This window comes from Vicugna pacos, chromosome 22 (genome assembly GCF_048564905.1).
Source record: "Vicugna pacos chromosome 22, VicPac4, whole genome shotgun sequence".
Taxonomy (NCBI): domain Eukaryota; kingdom Metazoa; phylum Chordata; class Mammalia; order Artiodactyla; family Camelidae; genus Vicugna; species Vicugna pacos.
In genome coordinates, this window is record NC_133008.1 from 1,866,089 (window position 1) to 1,883,312 (window position 17,224).

Genomic DNA, 17,224 nt, shown 5'->3' on the forward strand with positions numbered 1-17,224 from the left:
TGGGCAGCTTTTTGTAGTGTCCTGGAGGCTTTCTCTCTCAGCTTCTGGGCGCCTCTATTGAAAACCCTTCATTGCTGTCAGGCCTGCTGGTAATGCACACTGCCTGTTTTGCCCTGAAGATGTGTTCTGTTTATAAACTCATCTCTACTCCTTGGAAAACAACTCAAGAAAAACTCAGTTGATTTTCCACCAGCCATGGGCAGGGGTGAGATATACCATGTTATTATTTCATAAAATAATAGTAATAATAGTAATAGTAATAGTACTAGAAATAATAATAGTATTATTATAATAATAATAATATAAAAGAAGTCTTAAAACAGGACTGAGCACATTGGAGAGAGTCAATAAATGCTTTCTGGCTTAAATCAAAAGTGATGACTTAGTGATTCCATGGCTGCTGTATTTGCTAAGCTAATTACTCCTTTGCTCCATTACACATTTCTTTTATCTGAAAAAGAAATACAAGGAAATGGTTTAAAAAAAACTCAAACAGAGCACAAAAATACACAAGTGAAAGAAGTTTTCCCTCATCCTCTGTTCTTTCAGCCCTGTCTGGAGATGCCACTGTTTACTATCTTTTGGGTGCTTTTCCAGATATGCTTTGCACATTCCCACCTATGTTTGTAAATTCCTTTAAAATTTTAGTTATTTTTAACTTAAAGAGATTTAAATCCTCAAGTGGCTTCTGCCCGGGTAATATGACAGAACAAATCTGACTCCATATTAGATCTGTTCCTTTGAATTTAACCCTATGCTCTGTCTCCTAGGCTTCATCTTGCTTGTAAAAAATTGTTGCCTAGAGCCTGAAATACACAGGAGAGCTTATTCTGAAGCTCTGACCTTTAAGGATATTTAACACTTTTTCATTCATTAAAAGATAGCAAATGGCAGAATAGAAAATAACGTTTGTTTTGTTGGAGATTTACAGGGATCTGACCCACGCAGATAGCTGTAAGAACAAAGGATTCTAACAAGAAGGAATTCCTACACTAAGAAGTTTGCAACAACCAAGCGCGTAGGAAAGGAGCCTGAATTGTGACTTGGGGAGATGGTTTTCCAGAACATTAGTTTGCCAACTAGGTCTACAGAAACTTGCTATTCCAAGCCCCAACATCTGGTTTCCAAACTTATTGGCCTGTCCTGCACTGAGGAGAATGAATTTGGACTTGGTAACACTCCTATCTACCTAGAAAGCTGGGCACTGGAGCTGAGTGTTATGGAAACAGGCCAGCCAAGAAACAAGCACCAATCGGAGTGTTGGAGTACTCAGAATTATTATGCCGGCGGGCTCAGAGGGGCTTCTGCTCCGAAGTTCTCAGCACCTCCAAGACGTGCACATGAGGTTTTAAATACTTCAATACAAGTAAGGGGATATTAGCCAATAAGACTTAAAGAACAAAAAGCAAGGAATCAGTACACTGGATCTTATCAATTTGTAATAGATCACGTTACTGACACTTGTTGAGCTTGGAATTACGAGTTAGGTTGTTAGGCAAATAAACTGACACTAAACTTCAGATTTACGGTAGCCCAGCAGAACTTAGATCAGTAAACCGACACTTATCACACTTAGATTTGTGACTTAGCTTGTTAGCCCAGCTGGACTTTTCCTTCACATGAGGACAGCTCTCCCACCCCCAGGAAACCACTGTGAGCCCTTGATGTTTCCACTAGGGTGGGGTATGGTTTACCCAGGAGGGATGGGGACTATGCACCAACACTCAGGCAGTCTGCTCTGTCTGGGGCTCTGATCTTGTACCACACCACTCCCCCCAGCCCAACACCTGGGACAGTGGAGCTAAGGCAGTGATCCTTCCTGCCTGTTTCCCAGCGTGTAAAAGGGGAATATGTGCTCTTCCCAAGGAACTTCTGAGCGACAACACCTGCGGGTGCTTGGTTCTCAGAGCAACAGAAAACCCAGCTCCGCATGGGGGCAACGGGTGTGATCCCCGTAGTGTTTCTGCAGAAGCATCTGATGGAGGGCTGGATCAGGGAGGTAAAACATGAGCTGCGGGACTTGAATGGTTACAGAAGGGTACAGAGGTAGGTGTGCCATCTCAGGGTGCCCTAGAGGTAAAGCTTTTTCTCTCCAACTCCGCTACGACACTCCCCTATCCAGACCCATCCCTTCTCTGCTCTTCCTGTCCATCTGTATCCCTCCACTTTTCCCCTCTTCTCCACCCGCTCCCATCTTCTCCCTCCCTCGCTGTCCCACCTTCTCTCGCTGAATCCAGAGAGGATCCATGTCCCTCCTGCGCATGCGCTGTCGGTGCCTGGTGGTCCGCTGGTTCGAAGCTCCATGTCCGAGCCGGGGATTGGCCCCAAATGCTTCTCAACTCCGTCGCCCGTTAGGCCTTTGGTTCCTGCCTGGCGCCGGGGCTTCTGGCTGTGGAAGTGCAAGGTGGGGGGCTCCCGGGAAAGGGTTCAGGCGGCTTCGGGAGGGTGATCCGCCTTTCACAGCCCCCAAGGGCGCCAGTCAGCCCGTGTTCAGCTGAATTTCTCTGGCCAGACCCTTCTGACAGCACCACCTGCCCCGGCGCCCCGGCCACAGCTGTCCAGGTCCAGGTGTGCGCCTGCCACCTCTCACGCAGCCGGGATCCCCTCAGTCCACGGCTGGCGTCCCCTTCCCCTCTCCCGCCCGCGAGTCCTCTCCTCCCGGGCTTCCTCTCCTCGGTCGCCTGCCCGTCCCCACCAATGGGCGGGCTGTTTCCCGGGCGGGCGTGGTCTGCGGACCTGGACGGGAGCGGGCGGCTTATGCTGGTGCTGGGGCTGGCCTCCGAGTGGGGCTGCAGCCCGCACCCCCCCTTTCCCTCCCCCCTAGGGCTGCCCTCCTTTCCCTTTCACCCTCCCTCAGGACCAGCTCAGTGGCGTGTGTGCTGCTCCCCGGGCTGAGAGCCTCTGGCTGTAGCGCCCAGCTTCACCTGGTGGAGTCGGGAAAAGGGAGCATCAGTGCTGAGCAAGCTTCTGTCTCCTCCCTCAGTGTTTCTGCCGCAGGTAAGTACCTTGAACACTTTCAGGTGTTATGATGGCGGTGCTTGTTGATGTCACGTGGTTTTTATAGTGAGAGGGATTAACAGTGGTGAAAGCAGGGCTTGGTTCTGTTAAAAATGAGCTGAAGGCATGAAGCTGTGATATCCTCCTTCCTTCCCTCTCCAAGGGTGAAACGTGTGACCGTCGATTTTAAAAAGACAGTTACAGTCCCTAACTAGCCCAGCCCAGCTAGTGTGTGTTAACAGGAACAGCATCACCAGAGGCCTTGGAGACCCAGGGATATTGCAGTCCTAAAGAACTCCTGGCACAGTTTGGTTTGTATTGGTTTTTTGTTTTTCTTAAATTGTGGGACAGACTAGTGGTATAAAAAGAAAAATATTTGTCAAGAAATATTTTTTCATATAACAGCGTTATTGTGATATAGTTCACACACCATGAATTCCATCCATTTAAATGGTAAAATTCAGCAGCTTTTAGCATATTCACAGTTGTGCAACCATTATTATTCCAGAACGTTTTTATCACTTCAGAAAGAGCAGTGGAAATTAATGACCTATCCACCCCTCCCCAGTGGTGGTTCTAAAGAAATTTCTTGGCTAATCTTGACCATAAATTCACTTGTTACATTCCAAGAAAAATCTGGTAGGAATTCTAATCAGAATTGCAATGAATCTGTCTATCAAAACAGGAAGAATTAACGTCTTTATGGCACAAACTTCTTCTACCCATGAATATATTTCGGACCCTATATTTTCCTCTGTCCAGAGCCTGGCCCATGGGAAGTCCTCACTACTTGTTGGGCTTGTGAATGATGAGATTCTATACATCGTTAGTTGCAGCTGTAGCCTTTCACAGAAGAGAAAAGAAACCTCAGTGAAACAAGTGACTCTCTGATGGTCAGAAAGAGTGACAGCCATTGCTGGAGTGATCCAGTGGACTTGGTGTTTGCAACCAGAATTCTCCACCACCTACAGCTAAGGGGATTAGAGTGTTCTTTTATTTTTTCTTAATGGCGTTGCTTTTATTTTTACTTATTTTTTAAATTATTTTTTATTTAAGTGTAGTCAATTTACAATGTTAGTTTCAGGTGTACAGCAGAGATTCAGTTATAAACATATGCATATGTATATACATATGTTTTAGATTGTTTTTAGTATAACTCATTACAAGAAATTGAATATAGTTCCCTGTGTTATATAGCAGGTCCTTGTCATTTATTTTATATTTACTAATTTGTATCTGTTAATCCCTCCTTTCCTGCCTGCTAAATACAGTTTGCTTTCTATGTCCATGAGTCCATTTATAGGAGCACCATTTTTCCTAGTAATATATGCTCTTTGGCTGCTTTCAGTTTCAGTAATTCCATCTTATCTGTGGGCGCTTTTCTTCTGGTGGCCGTTATGTGGTTTGCACACGTGGTAATAGAGATCTTTATTTGGGAGAACTCCAGGTCTCGTGTAGTCCCTGGTACAGAATGCCCACTGAATTGATGATTGAACTGGGAAAAAAGCACAGTAAATGCTGGAATTTCCACTATGGTTGAGAATTCCAGGTTTCAATAACCTGTTTAGACAACCTTAATATTGGCTGCACCCATACTGGGTAATTTGGTGGAAATTCATGGTATGGTGGTGTAGAGACGGGGCCTTATATTCTTCTTCTCTTTCTATTTTCTAACACTCATTCTCCTGGGCCTTCCAGATCCTCCCCCAGAAGTGCCCAGGGCTGGCTTGGTGCTGCACTGAGGCAATATTTGTTAATAACGCCCTTTCCTCTTCTCCTCTGAGCCTCCGTTTCTTTCTGTGCACAATGAGCGCTTAGACTAGATAAATACTTTTCAGTTTCTTTTAAAGCCATGTTTCCTTTGAGAAACAGAAAATGCAAATATCTCCTCTCAACCCAACCCTTTAGATTTTGGTATGTCCTCCAAGGAGTGACATAGCTCTTTGTGAAAAATTGATGTGATTTTGATTGCAGGTGACACAGAAAAGACTCTTCAGAGATTTATTGCAGGGAGAGGGCAGGAAAGAGGCAGTATGTGACACTTTCTAGTGTGAGCAACGGAGCAGGGACTTGGATTTAAATACGGTGTCTGACGTGGCCTCTCTCTAATCTTGTAGAATGTGATAAACTTCTCTACCTCAGTTTCTTGATGTGTCAAGTTGGGGTGATAATATTTTAAGGCTTCTGTGAAACATTATACAAATAAGACATTTGTGTCTCGGTAGAAACAAGATCTGCTAGGGATTCAGGGATTTGTTTAAAAAAAATTCTTGTCCATAGCACTCTGTGTGTATTTAGACATTCCTGGAGGGTGAGGGTGAGTCTAAAGTCCATTGTGGGACAGGTGGCCCATATTTCTCTGTGTCCCAGTTTACCCCCTACTCCCCAGTCCTCTTCCTCAGTCCAGGATGAAGTTCCCTAGTAGATTTACACAGAGGTCTTGTGGAAATGGCTTTTCATTTTATTGTTTCACCAAGAAGGGCTGCCATCATGATCTCTGTGGTCAGGTTTTGAAGGGCTGCCATCATGATATCTGGTAAGAATTCTATGCAATTTGGAGTTCCAATTTAATGAAAAGAAAAAAATTACAAATAGAAAATTAGAACAAGGGTGGTGACAGGGTCTCTTTTAAGTGGACACCATTAGCTTTGTTAGCTTCAGGTGTTGTGGCCTGTTGCCACGAGGACCCATCCTCTTGCTCTGAAGTTGGAGGGACTAGTGGGCTCAGTGGGAATGTTAACTGAGTGTATCTCATGGGCTGGGCATTGTCCTATTTGTACTGTGTGTTCCTTATTTGAGACAGTGAGCTCACCTAACCTCGATAACCTCTTTAAAATATTAGACTTTTAATTTTGAGATGTAATGTAGATTCCCATGTGGTAGTAAGAGATTATATGGAGAGGGCCTATGGGCCCTTTGCCCAGTTTTCTTAATGGTTCCATCTTGCAGTGTTGGGGTACAATTCATTACTGACTCACTAACAATTTGAGGTTTGTGTTATTGCCCTTATTTCTATTCACGATTAATCTGGGGCTTCGAGAAGCACACAGGCCTGTCCAGGTCACCCACATTGTTAATGCAGAGTCGGGTGAACGTGGGCTTGGGATTTCCAGGCAGTACCATTATGATGGTTTGTGACAGGGAGCAGCATTCACTTTGCTTGTTTATTCATTCATTCAACAAACATTTATTGAGTAAACTCTGTGGGTCAGATGCTTTCATAGAGTTATCTGATTCTTCAGCAGTACTGAGAATCAGGTAATGTTTATATTTTTTAATCTGAGAAAATTAGCTCTGAGAGGTTATAATCCCCCCAAAGGAAGTATAACTCATAAAGGAGGGATAGAACATGTGTACAGTCACCTCCTTTTATGCAGGTGGTACCCTATGCATTTTACATTTTCAAACATCCGTAATCCAGATATATTCTTGTAAGGCAAGGCTTTTTTTTTTAATTGAAGTATAGTCAAGTTTACAATGTTGTGTCAATTGCAAGGTGTTTTTTGACTTTTGAATTAAAAAATACTTTTTCAGCTGGGTAATTAGGTGTATTTACTTGTTTCATTTTTAAAATGAGGTACTGGGGTTTGAACCCAGGACCTCGTACATGCTAAGCATATGCTCTACCAATGAACAGTACCCTCTACCCCAAGGCAAGTTTTCTTATCCATTATTAGGAAGCTTAGGAGTTCAAATAAATTGAATAGGAATCCAGATCTTTTGATCCTACTGTGGTCCTTTTCTTTATATTCTGCTGAAGGGGGTTGGGGAAGCATTTCCTTTGTTCATTTCTTTATTCAGCATTTTTGAGCAGTGACTTTGCATCAGGGCCTTGCTAGGTGCTTGGAAATAGAAAATAAGAAATGACCTTTCTCTGCAGAGGCAGGAAGCCTAGACCAAAAGCTGGGTAATGTGATCGAGCTACAGTAGCCATATGCAGACTCTGAGGACAAACTGTACCCTTGGATTTGCTTTGGCTTCCCTTGTCTTCTGGCTGGTACACACCAGGTCACCGCAACCCAGATGGGCCCGTAGCACACAGCAGAGAATGTACCTCGATCTCCTCTCCCCTCTCGGCAGGGCCTGCAACATGAGCATCCCTGACTACGTGCAGTGTGCTGAGGACCACCAGACTCGTCCCGTTGTGGTCCAATCCATAGAGATCATCTCAGAGGAGAATTTCTTTTGCATCTATCAGCTACTCACCTCGGTGTGCCATATCAGCCCTTGTGGCTCCCAGTGGACACTCTGTATCCACTACAGGCACCGCTATGTGCCCGAGAATCGGTGGAGCGTCTTCCAGAAACACCCCAAGGTCGTGGGCCTTGTCACCATTACCGAATGTCTCTCTGCCAAGGCCTTCGAGAAGCTCCACATGCAGAGGAGCTGTATGGCACATCGCTTAATGACTCTCAGCTTTTTGTCTTTGTGCAGCATGGGGAGGTAGCCGAGCAGACGCGCACCGACGTTGCCTTCAATCTAAGAGTACTGCAGGGTGGTGGAGAAGAGGATCGAGGACTTCACTGAGTCTCTCTTCATCTTGCTCAAGTCCAAGTGGCTGGATGGTGGCCCCAAGAATTCTGGGGACAAGATCCCCCTCCCCTGCATCCCGTTTGAGAAGGAGGACTTCATGGGACTGGACACAGACAGCAGGTAAGTTTACCTGGAAGCCAGTCCACCTTGGCTGTGTGCTGGATTGCTTCCCTACATCCAGAAAGGGATCAGCAAGGAAGAAGTCAATCTTGTAGCCAAGGGGGGATGGAGGTGCAGCCCGCCGGTTTCCAGACATTTCAAAGTGAATCCGCCTTTATTTCAGAGAGATCCTTTTAGGGTTAGTGTGGACACTTACTCCCGCTTTACAGCCAGGAACATGGTGGGACCCCTGGAGTTGCTGTCCAATAAAGTAGCCAAAGCCACTGATGCTAGGAGCACTGGGGAGGAGGCTGGACTCAGCTGAGATGTGCTGTAGGTCAAATGCACATCAGACGCTGAGGCTTGTCTAGTAAAAGTACATAAACTATCTCTTTACTTCCTATATTGATTACATGTCAAAATAATAGTATTTTACATACAGTAGATTAAGTAAGATCTGTTCTTAAAATCACATTCTAGTATTTGTTTTTGTTTGTTGGTTTGTTTCTTTGTTTCAAATTTTAAACGTGGCAACTGGGAAACTTTCTTTAAATGGCTCTCATTTCATTTCTGTTGGGCAGCCTGTCCTGGTACATGCTCATCCCTTTGCTTATAGATGAGATGCTGAGCCCCGAGAGGCAGAACGAGGCGCTGGTTGAGCTGCGGCTGGAGCCGCTGTCACCTGCCTCCCAGGCCCAGCACCTTTTCAGCTCAGGCCGTCTCTTCCTGCCCGACAGCCACCATGCCAAGTTAGGACATCAGAAACACCGCCAGGGACTTCCTAATGAACTCCTTATGCAGGGAAAGGCGTATCACGGTGTATGGGACAGAGCAGGGAAATGTTCATTCCCACTTTGTCCCTGTGATTAAGTCAATGGACCCACTTTGCCTCGGAAGTACAGATGAGCTCTTCTGGGCTGCCTACCCCCCACCTTCTGCTCTGTTTCCCCATATATCTATCATGTTGTCCCTCGGGCTGAAGAGGGTGAGATGCCTTTGCCGAGACATGGTCCCCCTTTGCTGGGGTGAGTGAGGGAAGCTGTGTCCCCCCGGCCTACGGCCTCGGTCCTTGAGTCTGGAGAGGGCTCATGGTGGTCCCACAGGTGGCGGTCAGAAGACCTGGCATGTGCTACCGGGCCCGCTTTGGAGGTGGTGCTCTGTGATTCTTGAACTTACCTAAGATCAGATCCTACTTTCTGGTTGTTGGTAAGTTGGAGGAGAAGATGCTAGAGAATTAATAAAAAGAATGTCTAGACCAGCCCTGTGAGTGAGAAGCACAGGGGACACTAGTCCCACCTGCGAGAGCCCACCTAGCAGGCTCTGGATGAATTTTCTGTTCCTCCCCGGAAATACCTCTATGGCTTAAGGAAGAGGAGAGGCATGTCGTGGCCATGATCTGTACTTGTCCTCACAGGGCCCTGTGATCTACATGCTCGCACTCCCCATCTGCTTCTTGGAGATGAGTTGACATGTTTAGGAGCCTGGGCACTGCTGAGGGCATAGCTCCCAGCACCGTGCTACACAGAGTCTGGCTTTGTTCACCTCACCTGTCAACTCCTGCTGAGGCCCCAGACATTAGTCAAGGTAGGTGCATCAGCGAAACCTAAGCAGGGACCACCTTCTCCCCCTGGACAGAGTGGTGAGTGAGCAGTGGAAGCCTGGAGCCCTGCCCCAGCCCCCACGCCAGTGCCACTTCTTTTGTCATAGGAGGCACTGGTGACATTTTTGCTCAACAAATGCTTGTCTCTGAGTCTGCAGACCCACCAGAGAATGCCAGCTTGTTTTTGCCTTTTGAAGTCTGCCCTTGGGACTTGGCGGAGTAGCCGGATGTGTACTTAGCCCACAGTGGTTCAGCGCATTGAACCTGCCTCCTTGTGGGTCTGTCTATTGTGGTACCATAAGGGCTCAGCCAGCATCTGAACGTCATTGAGATAACGCGGCCAGTGAGCTAGGGTCAAGCACATTCTCCTCCAGTCACTTTTACTCCATTGTTTCTTTTACTATTCCACAGTCATTAATTTTTTAAACAATGCTTTGGTGCAGGAGCAGAGCCTCATTCTCTCCTGCTACTCTTGGTGGAAGTGAGTAAAACGGTCCAGACTGAAATGCGACAACAATTTGTAGCTCAAAAGGTGCCTAGACGCTTGTAGGTCGAATTTTGGTTAGGGGAGCTGAACACGTTGTGGTCCCCCGGCAGCGCCGCTCCCCTCAGGCCCCTGCTTTCCCTTGAGCAGGAGGTGAGGTTGGGCCTCACCATCCCCGTGTCCCTGGCCTCACACACTCACATAAATTCTTGTACATGCAGTCAAAATCATTTTTATTCTTGTGTGATTCTAATTTTCTCTTGTTCCTCTTTTCCTTTTTCTTTACTCCTTTTTCACTTGTACTGCCCAGTGAGCATGTTGTTGCTTCTGAAAATGTGGGCTGTGCACACCCTGCATTGGAAATAGCCAGATTGCCCTCCGTACAGTCTCCATCACTTTAAAAAGCAACAACTTAACAGCTGTTTTGATCCATCTATTATCTTAGTCATTTTTTATTGTCTAATTTTTTGGAATATTTGCTTTGTTAGCTCATCACCCACTGGTGTTTGATACCTGTTGAAATCCTTGCTTTTGAGGAACATGTTTGGTCCTCCTTTTATTTGGTGACAAATGCGCCCTTATTAAATTTGTTTGATTGTTTTGAAGAAGTAAGATGCGAATTGATTTTGTCGGGTGCTCAGGGATTCTTTTCATGGAGTATTTAAACTTGTAAGGTCAAACTCTGCAGCATTTTGCTCGATTCCTGCTTTTACACAAACGTGCTCGGCACGCGGTTCCTGGCTGTCGCTGTGTGACGTGCATGACGGCGCTTCCTGGCCGGCGGTCACTGGTGAGGAAGTGGCCGCCACGGAGGTGACAGCTGCAGGGGACGCTGTTGGAGGAAGCGGTCACCGTTTGGTTCTTTAATTTTTTTTTTTTTGCATTCAACTTCCCCGTGCCATTTACTTTACTTTGCCTTCATAAAGGGGCAGAATTGGGTCTAAAATCCATGACACTATTTGTTCCCTTTACGAGGCTGGTTTTTCTGGGTATCAGGACAACATGACCTTCTCCTAAGTAGCTGGCTCACCTGGATCTGTTGGACACAGGGACAGCTAAAAGGGCCGTAGCTTCCTCTCTGCTCCAGCCAGTGGGCATTCAGAGCTGGGTCTGTGGTTTGCCTCAGCAGCCGTGCAGACCTCCCTGCCCCGGCCTTTACTTTTAACCCATGTTGGCAGTAAAGAGTTGAATCCGTTTCTGTTGCAGCTGACATCCACCACTGACAGCCGTGTCGTTAGTTTGTGGTAGTCAGTCTCCAAACCCCAGACAACCGTGAAGGAAGATGATTTGGCCGACCTAGGACCCTGGATTCTCACCCTCACCATGGTTCATCTCACCCGGTGGAAGGGTTTGGCCACCACCATCATGCTGACCATGAGGCCTTGTTTCTCCTTTCATGCTCTGGTCCAAATGTGGACACTTCATTTTTCACTGAATTTGTCTCGCTTGAGACAGGCCAGAATATCTGAATAAGTCCATCACATTCTGGGTGGGGAACAGAACAGAAGTAAGTGTCGCAAGTAGATGGAGTCTAGGCTGTCCGGGTTGGCAAATGCAGGCTGGGATCTGTGATGGCTGGGCTGTACACTGGACACAGGCCTTTCCTGTGGCTCCTGAGAGCCCATGAGTTGAAGTGATAACAGCCTTGCGTGGATTCCCCTATCCTCATCTGCTCATTGGCAAGTGTGTCTGCTAATTAGGAGCTCCCCCAGACCTCGGGCCCTTCAAAGCTCAGACCATGGGAGAACCTTGAGTCCCTTCTCCTGGACATCCTGTGTGAGAATCCACTGCCTTCTGAGGTGAACAGCGGCAGGAGATGCCTCCCCCTCCAGGGAGCACCCTACGGAGGACTGTTAGTGCACCATGCTGTGAGCTTGTGTGTTTCCGGCCATGGTCCCTACAGAACTACAGTTGAGATGGGCTTATTGATGGAAATAACAGGACTGATTCCAGGGCAGGGCCTGGGGGAGGGAACAGTGGAAATTGAATGTGACCTCAGACACCTCGGTGGGTGCTGAGGCTGTTACTAAAATGGGGAGTCTGGGAGATACCTGCCAGGAATGGAATTCTAGAGTAAATGGTGGACATGAGGCATTTTTAAGATGCCATTTGTCATCCAAATTAGGACTTCAAAGAGGCACTCGGGTCGATGAGCCTGGGGCTCAGGTGAAGGAGCCGGACTAGAGATACACGTTGGGAGTCGTCATTCTTAGCTGGTGTTCACAGCCTTGCATGTGAATTAGATCATCTCGAGAGCTGCAGACTGAGGCTGAGGGGGGTCAGGGCTGTGTCTTGGTTGGAGGAAAGCCCAGACCATACAGCTTTGGTGTGTCAGTCAGTGGCGTTTGCCATTTTCAAAGCAATGCCAGTTATCCTTAAGGGGCCAGGGGCTGGGCAGGGCCAGCCAGGAAGAAATCTGAAGGGAGGGTCGTGGCCACGTGTGCGTCTTGGGAAGGTGCAGAGTCTGCAGGGTACGGGAGGGTAGACTCCTCAGATGCTAGAGTTGCAGTGAGGAATGGGGAGAAGTTAGTCACAATCACCTGTGAGGGAGGGAGGGAGGTCTAGGGAGCCCCACCTTACCGGACTCGCTTTCCCATGAACAGAAGGCAGTCAGACAGAGGATCTGAGGTGAGAAGGGATGGGCACTGGGAGGGGAGCCAACCTGGAGAATGGTGCTTGCAAAATTCTGGAATAGTCTCCCTGAAAAATAGAGTTAAAAATACCCAGACTCTTAAGAACATTGTTAGTGACTTGGGAGGAGGCAGTTGTTTTTCTGGCCTCCTAAGGGTAAGGCATGTATCCAGAGATACACAGAAGATACGGGCAGTCTGTTCCGGGGGCTTGATCGTTACCGGGGGAACAGTGCAAGTTTAAAGGGGGAAAAGGGCAGCCGAGGGAAACTAGCCAGGCCCCGTGTCAGGTACCAGTCGGCCGCCCTACTTGCGTGTTGCATTCACATCCATGCCTCCCAGGTGGGCGCTGACAGCCCCCTTTTGGGGATTGGGAAGCCTTCTCAGAGGGGTTAAAGAATTGGTCCATTTAGTGACTAGTAAATGATGTAGCAGGATTCAAGCAGGGCCTTGTCAGAATTCAAGGGCATGTTCTCTCTACTGTTTCCAGTACTTCCCTGTTATACCTGGAATGGTGAAGTGGGTCAGTTTTGGAGCCTTTCAGAAAAAGTATGATTTAAGCGCCTCTGGACTGGTTCACAAAGCTCAGCATTCTTTGATGGTTCTGAAGCACGCAGTGATTTTCGCCCCAGAGAGGTAACGTCTAACTCCTTTGATGATGACGTGGTTGCAAATGGTGTACAGGTGCAAAACCAGACTTTGCAGCTTCTGAAGGGAAACTCTCCAGTTCTCCCTTGGTCGGCTTTCTTCCTCGGGATGTATCTGTGCTGCAGCATAGGCCTGAGCTTTCCATATGGAGTGAGAGTTTAATATCCGATGTTAGCATAAAACGGTCAGATGAAGAAAATTGACGTTGACAATTTATTTTTGGGTTTCATTAGTCAAAATATACTATCAGTTAATGGCCCATATAGCAAATGAAATTGAGTACAGGACATTGCATTTCTTACTTTCTATTTAGAGTTCTCTTACAGAATAATGTTGCCTGCTTTGGAACATCAGCTCCACCACTCACGGCACCTATCAGTGTGTTGGTGTGATTGCATTTACAGAGTGAATGTAATCTGGGCTTCCTCAGCCCCAAACACTTCAGTGCAGAATCACGGGCTGTAGACGTCTGTTAGTCACGCAAATACTTCTAAAATTATATGATTCCAGAAAAGAAAGAAGAGAGAGAGAGAGATTGCCTTTATCAAATTTCCTTTCAGTTCTAACTGAAAACTGTTGTTGAGCAGCTCTGGTTTCCTTTGGATAAGAATATATACATTTCTTTGCATGTAACCTGGGTTTTGGGCTAGAACACCAAGTTCTTGCTGTCCACAAGCCACAAAAATAGTAGCCAAATTGCACACGTGTGAAATAGTTTATACTTTTTTCTGAGAAAGTATCCTTGAATTTGGGACTTGGGCTGTGATTTCTGCTTTTTGCTTCCCCCACCTGTCTTGTAATCTCTCACTCCTTCCCACGTGGTTCCCAAGTGTTCGTGGTCTCAAAGGAGCGGGCAAACACCCAGTTGGTCACCATGTACTGCTGCTATTGATAGAGCCCAGTCAAGACCTAAAGGACATTATCAGAGAGGACTTCCTGGAAGAAATGGGCTGTACATTCAGTTGTGAGGACAGAGTAAGAGTCAGCCAGGAGAAGGAGTCAAGAATGTGGCTCAGGTCGCAGGTGCAGCCCGGGCAGAGGCCTGGAGGCTTTTGGCATGGGGACCCGGGGAGAGTGCCCTGTGCGGTCCAGGGTGGAGGGAGCCCCTGCTGGGGAGGACACTGGAGAGAGTCCGGGGTGTAGGGCTTTGGAAGAAGTTGAGTTTTACTAGAACTGACACAGTAGGCAGTGAAGGGTGTCAACAGAAGTGACCCTCAGGAAAGGTACTTCTGGTTTTGCTTCTGATATACTACAGACAAAAGGGTCGGGACGGGCGAGAGCAGGTATGTCTGTCCCTTTGAGATCCAACCAGTCATTCATTTATTCATAACACGTGCACTTCAGTGAGTCTAGGGGAGAGAGAGTGTAGCCACATAAATAAGCAAAATGTATTTGCTTCTTGAGAGCTTAGCATTGTCAGAAGTTGACTTAGCCTAGAATGTTCTAGGAAGAGAGGAACAAATTGTGGAGGTTGGAGGGAGGGAAGGCTTCCTTGGGAAACAGTCAAAATGAACCTGGAGGCAAGTGGGAAGTAGGAGCAGGTCAGGGGGCTCCTGAGGTCACTGGGGACCTATGTACTGAGATGAGGCTGGGCGAGCAGGGTCTGGGGTGGGGCTAGAACTCTACCAGGGAGCCTCTGAACTGTTTGAAGTGGGGTTGATGTAACCAAATTTGTGCTTTGGGAAGGCTGTCGTGGCTTTGTGTGTGTGTGTAGCGGGAAAGAGGTGGAGGGTGCCACCAACTGGGGGATCATTTGAAGACCATTCACAGGCTGGGATATGGGCTTCGGGGCTACTTGGGGACGGCAGGGGCAGTGTGGATGCCGGCTTTCCTTATGGGGGACTTGTTAGCGGGGCTGCCCTAGAGGCACCTTGTTGCTGGAAGAAAACTGATGGAGGCTGCCAGGTGGACATTCCTCTTCTCTCCTTCCCTGCCTAGTGTGATGATCTTAGCTCAGCCAACATTTGGAACAAAAGAGCTAATCTCCAGGGTTGCCCAGGCCTTTGTAGAGCTCCTTCGAGTGAGATCTGATAGGATTTAGGTTTGTGTTCAGATCTGGATGTTCACTTAGTTAGAAACGTCCTGTCATTTCGATTTCCATAGGGGTTTTTATTCCTGATAAAGATTGCTTTCTTGGTGAGAGGAAAATTATTACAGCTGTTGTCTTTTTCAAAAAAAATCATATGTTTTAAGAGCTTTAATATTCAAAAGAATAGGAATATATAAAATATTTAAGGAAGTCTTTGGTGTAGTTTCTTTGCTTTCTGAGCTAATGTGGAGTTAGAGCCTTTGCATTACTTAATAGCACATCCTTGTCAGTATTTAAAGAGCTGTTAGTGAGCACCCCAGGCCCCACCTCTCAAAGAATCATTAAAGTTTGCTCTGAAATAGTGAGGTCATAAAGGTCTTGTTTTCAGAAATCAAAAGGTTTTAAATACGCACCATAGCTCCATTTATAAAATAATAATAAGTTCAAAATTAAGAAAATGGAGGATAATTGATTTTTTTTAAAGCCTAAACATAAACTTTCTTGTGCTAAGGTTGCAACTGGAAATTTTGAAAAGAAAATCCTACTGCAATATCATCTACGTGGGATATATATATAAGTTTCACGTTTGAAAAGTAACTGCGCAGTGGTTTTCAAAGTCAGGAGCATTCCAGCTCAGATACTGGCAGTGATGGTTGCTGGTTTTCAATGGAAGAGCCTAAATTTGCCTTCTTAGCTTTTTTTTTTTTTGTACTGAGAAGGTTGAGTAGTGCTTTGCCAGGATGATTTTCGGGCAATTTGAGGGCAGATGTCGTGTTCCAGCAGTGAGATATTTCCATGCATTTTATTTTCTGGACATCACCAGGGCACATGTGGGGTTTGTGCCTGCAGGCTGGAATGCTGCAGGACTCCCTAATCCATCACCATTATGTCCTGGTGCTGCTCCGGTCAGTGAATGATTTTCTGTGACTTGGAGGTAATGTGGTCTGATGGTGATGATCAGATGTGCAGTTAAATGCTATTAATTGAAATAAGAGTAACCTAGAAACATTGCTCTAACAATACAGGATGAGGGAGGAGGATTGGCTGAGCTGCTTGCAGTGGGGTGTCTTCTCAGGTGACTCCCTCACCGTGATTCCTGCCAATATCCGCCCCAGCCCTGCACGGTAGTCCTGCCGAAGCAAGCAAACACTTTGCTCAGAAACGCACTGAATTTCCTTGTGCCTCTGTTTGTTGGCTTTTTTTTGAAAGCACATTTTGCCCTTTGCTTAAATGCCATCCATGCTAGTCATCCCTTACACTCATTCTTCTGGACCTCGTCCATACATAGCTGCTGAATGGATGAACAGAATGTAGTATCTCCATGTAGTGGAACATTATTCACACGTAAGAGTGAATAAAAAAGAAAAAAAAAAAGAGGAAAATGAAAAATGCCACCTGTTTTGGGAAGTCCACCCTGACTGTTCAACCCACACTTTTCCCTTTGAAACCCAATCACTTATGCTCCATTCTACTCTTTTTGATAGTACTTACCACCTTCTAATAATCTTTAACGTTTCCAAAAAAAATAAATAAATAAAGAGATGCTGATGCCACTTCAAAATATACAAGCCTTGCTAACAGCATGTTAATTGAAAGGAAGCAGACACAAACGGCCACATATTGTTGATTTCAGTGATCTGAAAAGCCCAGAAAAGGCACATGCAGAGGCAGAGAGCAGGTGATGGTTGGAAGGGGCTGGGTGGAGGGGGATTACGGGGTGAATGCTAGTGATAGGGGGATTCTTTTGGGGTGATGAAGTGTTCTGGAAATAGAAGGTGTTGAGGGCTGCACAACCGTGATTGTGCAGAAGACTGCTGAGCGCTGTGTCTGGGAGTGCCTGTTGTTGGGGCATCTTTATTTTGTTCACATCCTGCAATGTGAAGGGCCATCTTCTGCTGTGGTCATTCTACTCCTGTGAGTGGTGAGGGTCAGAGACTTTGTAGAGTCCTGTTTCTTTTCTCCCTCTGGCTGAGTGTAGGCAAATAAATTTAAGCCTGAGAAATTGCTCCATCTGCAGAAATGTCTTTCAGTTTTGCCTGGTGTAAAAATCTTGAGAGCTTTTAACCGTTGAGGCTAGTCTGTGGGGGTAAATAGCCTATGAAGCCTGGGTGAGCCCGGGAAGAGCCGCGCTTCCCTCCCAGACACGGGTGGGGATTTCACCCCCTTTCAGGCAGTGAAGGGCCCAGACCCGTGGGCAGACTTGA

General features: G+C 46.6%; 1 protein-coding gene across 1 annotated transcript in view; it reads left to right on the forward strand.

Moving 5' to 3' along the window:
* LOC140688318 (uncharacterized) overlaps nucleotides 1-17,224 on the forward strand; it is a 136,633-nt gene that overhangs the window by 58,003 nt on the left and 61,406 nt on the right. The window contains exon 7 of the mRNA XM_072946943.1: nucleotides 7,432-7,650. Within this exon, the coding sequence (XP_072803044.1) occupies nucleotides 7,432-7,524 (93 nt within the window). The 3' untranslated portion in view covers nucleotides 7,525-7,650. The remainder of the gene's footprint in view (nucleotides 1-7,431; nucleotides 7,651-17,224) is intronic.